General features: G+C 45.9%; 1 protein-coding gene across 1 annotated transcript in view; it reads right to left on the bottom strand.

Moving 5' to 3' along the window:
* The window catches only part of LOC119414901 (receptor-type tyrosine-protein phosphatase F-like), a 178,179-nt gene that overhangs the window by 6,739 nt on the left and 164,388 nt on the right, over positions 1 to 7,052 (bottom strand). Inside the window, exons 25-26 of the mRNA XM_037682020.1 lie at positions 5,512 to 5,699; positions 3,080 to 3,206 (exon numbers count right to left, since the gene is read on the bottom strand). Of these exons, the coding sequence (XP_037537948.1) occupies positions 3,080 to 3,206; positions 5,512 to 5,699 (315 nt within the window). The remainder of the gene's footprint in view (positions 1 to 3,079; positions 3,207 to 5,511; positions 5,700 to 7,052) is intronic.

Below are 7,052 nucleotides of genomic sequence, written 5' to 3' on the forward strand. Positions count from 1 at the left end.
TTCGCCTTTTGACTCAGCTCTCTCTTCACCACGACAGACCTGTACAGTGCCCGCTTCACTGCAGATGCTGCACCTATCCGCCTATCGATCTCACGCTCCATTTTTCCCTCATTCGTGAACAAGACCCCAAGATACTTGAACTCCTCCACTTGGGGTAGGACCTCCTCCCTGACCCGGAGAGGGCACTCTACCCTTTTCTGGCTCAAGACCATGGCCTCGGATTTGGAGGAACTGATCTTCATCCCGGCCGCATCGCATTCGGCTGCGAACCGCTCCAGCGAAAGCTGTAGATCACGATCTGATGAAGCCAATAAGACCATATCATCTGCAAAAAGCAGAGACGCAATCCTAAGGCCACCAAAACGGATCCCCTCAACACCTTGGCTGCGCCTAGAAATTCTGTCCATAAAAGTTATGAACAGAATCGGTGACAAAGGGCAACCTTGGCGGAGTCCAACTCTCACCGGGAACAAGCCCGACTTACTGCCGGCGATGCGGACCAGGCTCTGACACCGGTCATACAGGGACCTAACAGCCCGTATCAAAGGGCCTGGTACCCATCAGCTGCTTCCGGGGTCCCACAGGCCAAAAAGGCCCGATAGGACTCCTTCTTCAGCCTGACAGCATCCCTCACCGACGGTGTCCACCATCGGGTTCGAGGGTTGCCGCCGCGACAGGCACCGACAACCTTGCGGCCACAGCTCTGGTAAGCCGCCTTGACAATAGAGGCACGAAACATGGTCCACTCAGTCTCAATGTCCCCCACCTCCCTCAGAACATGTTCGAAGTTCTCCCGAAGGTGGGAGTTGAAACTCCGTCTCACAGGAGACTCTGCCAGATGTTCCCAGCAAACCCTCACAATACATTTGGGTCTGCCAGGTCTGACCGGCATCCTCCCCCACCATCGGAGCCAACTCACCACCAGGTAGTTATCAGTTGACAGCTCCGCCCCTCTCTTCACCTGAGTGTCCAAGACATGTGGCCGCAGATCAGATGAGACGATGACAAAGTCGATCATCGAACTGCGGCCTAGGGTGTCCTGGTGCCAAGAGCACATATGGACACCCTTATGCTTGAACAAGGTGTTCGTTATTGACAATCCATGACGAGCACAGAAGTCCAACAACAGAACACCACTCTGGTTCAGATCAGGGGGGCCGTTCCTCCCAACCACACCCCTCCAGGTCTCACTGTCATTGCCCACATGAGCATTGAAGTCCCCTAGCAGAACAAGGGAGTCCCCAGAAGGTGCACTTTCCAGTACCCCCTCCAAGGACTCCAGAAAGGGTGGATAATCTGAACTGCCGTTTGGTGCATAAGCACAAACGACAGTCAGAACTCGTCCCCCCACACGTAGGCGGAGGGAGGCCACCCTCTCATTCACCGGGGTGAACCCCAATACACAGGCACCAAGTTGGGGGGCAATAAGTACGCCCACGCCTGCTCGGCGCCTCTCACCAGGGGCAACTCCAGAGTGGAAGAGTGTCCAGCCCCTCTCAAGGAAACTGGTTCCAGAGCCCGAGCCATGCGTAGAGGTGAGTCCGACTATTTCTAGCCGGAACCTCTCAGCCTCACACACCAGCTCAGGCTCCTTCCCCACCAGTGAGGTGACATTCCACGTCCCAATAGCCAGCTTCTGTAGTCGAGGATCAGACCGCCAGGGTCCCCGCCCTCGGCCACCACCCATCCCACATTGCACCCGACCCCTTTGGCCCCTCCCACAGGTGGTGAGCCCATGGGAAGGGGGACCCACGTCTCCTCTTCGGGCTGTGCCCGGCCGAGCTCCATGGGTAAAAGCCCGGCCACCAGGCACTCGCCCGCGTGCCCCACCTCCAGGCCTGGCTCCAGAGTGGGGCCCCGGTGACCCACGTCCGGGCAAGGGAACACTAGGTCCATTTGTGTTTCTCATCATTGGGGTCTTTGGGCTGCACTTTGTCTGGTCCCTCACCTTTAAACATCTTTTTCTAATAGAAAAAGATGTTTAAAATCTTACTTCCAACATACAAAGCTCTCAACAACCTAGCTCCATCTTATAGTAAATAACTTATTGTTTCATGTTTTCCTAACTGAGCACTTCGCTCTAGACTGCAGGTTTGCTTGTGGTTCCTAGAGTTGCCAAAAGCAGAATGGGAGGCAGAGATTTCAGTTTCTGTCTGTGAGGCTGACACCATGTCTACTTTAACACTAGGCTAAAGACTTTCTTTTTTTGATAAATCCTTTAGTTACAGTTGGCTTGGATTTCCTGAGCTATCCCGTAGTTCTGCTGCTATAGACATAGACTGCTGGAGGACAACTGGCCACATCTACCCAGTCTGCTTCTGCCTTTACTCACTCTAATCTTCATGTTTGTATTTGTAATTATTTATTTCATTAATATATAAACAACTTCCATACCATAGAAACCACACCTGGACCATAGAAGCTGCATCTGGACCAGTCATTCTATTTGTCTCCCTTTCCTGTCCTCCCTTCCTCAAGCCAGTCGAGGCAGATGGCTGCCCATCCTGAGCCTGGTTCTGGTTTTACTGAAGGTTTCTTGCTGTTCAAATGGAGTCATATCTTTCCACTGTTACCAATGAGATGATCAGGATGTGAGGTTGTGATGATTTAATTATTCAGCAAAACTGTCTGACTTCTTTAGTTAAATAACTTTTCCTAGTTGTCATTTTATGTCTGCAATGTTTTTGTGCCCCGAGATGACATTTGCTGTGATTTGGCCCCATTTAAATAAATTTACTTAAATTGAATAGAATTATAAGCATAAAATCACAAATACTGTTGATATATTTTCACTCATACAGTCAAAAGCATTTCAGTAGGCAATGGGGTATAGTGTCTTGCCAAAGGACACAGACACACAGCAAGGGCTGTGATTGAACTCCAGACCCTGTGATTGGAGGACAACCATTGTGCCTACTTGGCCAAGCTGACTACCAAGTGTGAAGGCTGACTTATTATTTGCGTTGTACGAACGTAAAAGCTGTTCTTAAGTTAAGCTGCTGAAGTTAGCTCATTGTCGCAGTAGTTCATACGTCAGGGGAAGACAGAACTGTTGTGAAAGAAAGGTCGTGCTCTTTACCCGTCCCATTTCGTGCAGTTTGGTGAGCATGACCACGATGGTGGAGTTATGTTCCCACAACATTTTCCACAAGTCCTCTGAGGTTTCAGCTAATGGGCCCTGCGTGGCAATATATGCTCTCTGGTGCCTGTAGAATATAAAAGACAGACACAGGTTTACCCTTAGGGTTTATTTAGATTAAAATACAGCATAATCACCTTTCTAGACACTCAAAGACACTGCACAGTTAAAAATAAAACAAACAAAAAAAAAAACAACAGAAAAAAAAAAGGTACAGTAACAGTAAGTGTTCAAAACATGAAACTAGAAGGTGCACCTGAGTAAAATGAAGGATAAGCTGATCTAAAGAGATGGGTTTTCAGACCAGCTCTTAACAGTGACAGAGGTGATGTTTTGTAGGTCAGAGGGTCCAGCGTCTAGGAGCAGAGAAGCTGAAAGCCCTGCTCCCTATGGTGGTGAGGCTGATCTGAGGGGAGCGGGAGGGGGTGGACACATGCAGAAGGTCAAATAAACACACAATGGTCAGATTGTGGATGGCTTTAAAAGTGTAAAGTAGAATTTAGAAGATGATGCCAGATTTCACTGGGAACCAGTGAAGCTGATTAAGGGCAGGAGTGATATGATCGTAGGAGGGGTTTTGGGTGAGGACACGGGGCAGCAGAGGTATGAACCATATGTAACTCATGAAGGAACTTATGTGGGAGGCCAAAAAGAAAGGAACTACAATAATGGATGTGGGATGTCACTAAACTATAGACAAGGATGGCAGGGGCATGAGAGGCGAGAGAAGGACGGAGATGGTTAATGTTATGTAGGTGGAAATAAGCAGACCGAGTGACATTATTGATGTAGGACATGAAGGAAAGAGAGGTGTTGGGAATGACAAGGGAGGGGGGGGGGAGCTGTGAGTTGCTGAGTGGGAGGAGAAAAAGCTCAGATTTTTGGTACAGACAAGGATAAATTATATTTTGTCCCTGTTTAGTTGAAGAAAATGTTAAGAAAACCAACAATTTAGCTCACTTAGGCAATCAACGAGGACAGAAGGTGGGAGAGTAGGGTTGGGTTTGATAGACAAGTAGAGCTGGGTGTCATTTGCATACAGAAAATATATAATAAATAATAAATACAGAAAATATGACCTAGGGAAGAAGCTAGATGATGAAAAGGAAGGGCCCAAGAACAGAACCTTGGATGCTCCAGTAGTAGTACACTGGTAGAGACAGGGGAAGACCAGTAAGTGTGAAAGATTAGTTAGAATGAAGTTCAGAAAGCTCTAAAGTGGATAAAGAGGACAACAGTTGAACTTTGTGTCCTTGTGTCCCGAGTTCTCCGATTCCTGCCTGCACTTCGATTCTACCAAACATCAGAAACGTAACAGAAGGTCCGTGCATTCTGTTACATTTCTGATGTTTGATAGAACCCAGGTACAGGCAGGAGCCGGAGAACTCGGGATTAAAGAAGAATATATATTTAATAAAAGAAATACAAAAGCTGACATGCAGCAAACTTACATAATCCCTGGGGAAGACACAGAAGGAAACAGAACCAGAACTCATTCAGGACAATGTGCAGACACGGGGAACATAGAGACGCAGAAATACCAACGCTAACGACAGACAATGACAAACAAATCACAAAAAAGCAGAGCAGAGAGCAGGAGAAGTCAACACTGCGCTTTAACTGGATGCACAATGGCGTCAGGCTCTACAGATGTTGACACATCTGAAAATTTGGTACAAAGAGGGGCAGCACGTCCGTTGTTTGGAATTATTTTGTCTATAAAAAAGAAGACGCTGCGCAGTGACATGTATTGTGCAGAACCTGTCTTGCTGCTGTTGCTACCTCTTGAGGTAAGACCACGAATCTTTATCAACACTTAAAAAAACATCACATAGCCATTTACGACAATTCCATGGCTAGAATGCCAACGCCCAGTGCTTCAACTTAAAGTAAACTAAGTACCAGCCGACAGGGATCACTGACCGAACTGTTTGAAGGTGTTACTACTTATGCACATAATTTGAAACGGCACGTGGAAATAACTCGAGCAATAACGGAGTTCATAGCGAAAGACATGATGCCCATTAATATAGTGACCAGGCCTGGGTTTACGGCTATGGTGAACACAATGGATAAGCGGTACAGAATGCCCTCGTGCACACACTTTAGCCAAGTTGCTATTCTGGAGCTATACAAAATATGCAGAAACAGAGTTGTAGCGGAGCTGAAACAGTGGAGTCTTTTGCAACTGAAACTGATTTATTGCTTGTGTTCGTGGATGAGATACATGAGAAGAAGACATTGAAAAATAATAGCATATTACATCACAATCGCAATACTGAGGTAAAAAAAAAAAATCGCAATTAGAATATTTCCCAAAATCGTTCAGCCCTAATAAAAATTATGTTTGTCTGTAGTTCTTATGGGCCCACCTGTATCCATCAATGAAGCTGGCATTGATGTAGTCAGAGCCTTCCACTCCTCTGATTGGCTGCAGGGAGACGCGGGTGGATTCAAAAGGCAAATTGTTGAGCAGGCGGTTCTTGAACTTGTTACACGGCAGGTTGGCACTCAGAAATCTTGCAGTTTGGGATTTATAGCTCGATGTAGATGTTAGTTTCTGCAGCAAGAAGATAAAATTGCATCGTCAGAAACATTAGAGGTGACAGTGCAACTTCACAAACAACCTTCTAACATTCAACAAAATTTTCTAGTTATACTGTTAAATAAAAATAATGCTGTTTAATAGTTGAAGCAAACAGTCCATGTTGTAGCATGATGCATTTAAACATGAAGACAAAAAAGTTCAAGCAACACCTTGTACAGGATATTTACTATGAGCAGAGTGCAAGGGTTTATGCCAATTACCACCAAAACAAGAAGAGTTCCCATAAAAGTGCTCACCCCCCTGTATGTTTTATGCTTTATTTACTTTCATATAACATAAATTATCTTCTTTAAAAATAATCAAAAATAAAAATGTCAATGTGAAAGTGAAAATCCTACAAAGTAAAACTAATAATTAAAAAAAAAGTAAAATTAGTGACTGACAAAAAATCATCCACTTGAAAGTGAGTGTCTCTCCATTCTTCTTCTTTCAAAGGGTCTAATTATCTCATTCCTGATCTTATCCATCCTTGTCACTCCTAAGGAGAACCTCAACATCTTCATTTCTGCCACTTCCAGTTCTGTCTCCTGTCTTTTTGTCCATGTCTCTGTCTCCAGATCATACAACATAGCTGGTCTCACCACTGTCTTGTAAACTTTTCCTTTGACCTTTGCTGACACACTTTTGTCACAAATCACTCCTGAAACTTTTCTCCATCCTCTCCATCCTGCCTGGACTCTCTTCTTCACCTCTTTACCACACTCCCCATTTTCCTGGACAGTGGACCCCAAGTACTTGAAGTCCTGCACCTTTGTGACCTCTGCTCCTTGTAGCCTCACTGTTCCACCTCGTCCCTCTCATTCACATGTACTCTGTCTTACTACGGCTGACTTTCATTCCTCTTCTTTCAAGTGCATTTCCTCCACCTCTCCAAGTTATCTTCCACCTGTTCCCTGTTCTCACCACAGATCACAATGTCATCTGCAAACATCATAGCCCACAGGGTTTCCTACCTGACCATCTGTTAGTCGGTCCATCACCAGAACAAACAAGAAGGGGCTCAGAGCAGATCCTTGATGCACTCCCACCTCTACCTTGAATCTATCTGTCACTCCTACAGCACATCTCACCACTGTCCTGCTGTCCTCATGCATGTCCTGCTGTCCTCATGCATGTCCTGTACCAGTCTAACATGTCCTGCTGTCCTCATACATGTCCTGTACCAGTCTAACATGTCCTGCTGTCCTCATACATGTCCTGTGCCAGACTAATATGTCCTGCTGTCCTTATACATGTCCTGTACCAGTCTAACATTTTCTGCTGTCCTCATACATGTCCTGTACCAGTCTAACATGTCTTGCTGTC

This window comes from Nematolebias whitei, chromosome 9 (genome assembly GCF_014905685.2).
Source record: "Nematolebias whitei isolate Nwh7 chromosome 9, NemWhi1, whole genome shotgun sequence".
Classification (NCBI taxonomy): domain Eukaryota; kingdom Metazoa; phylum Chordata; class Actinopteri; order Cyprinodontiformes; family Rivulidae; genus Nematolebias; species Nematolebias whitei.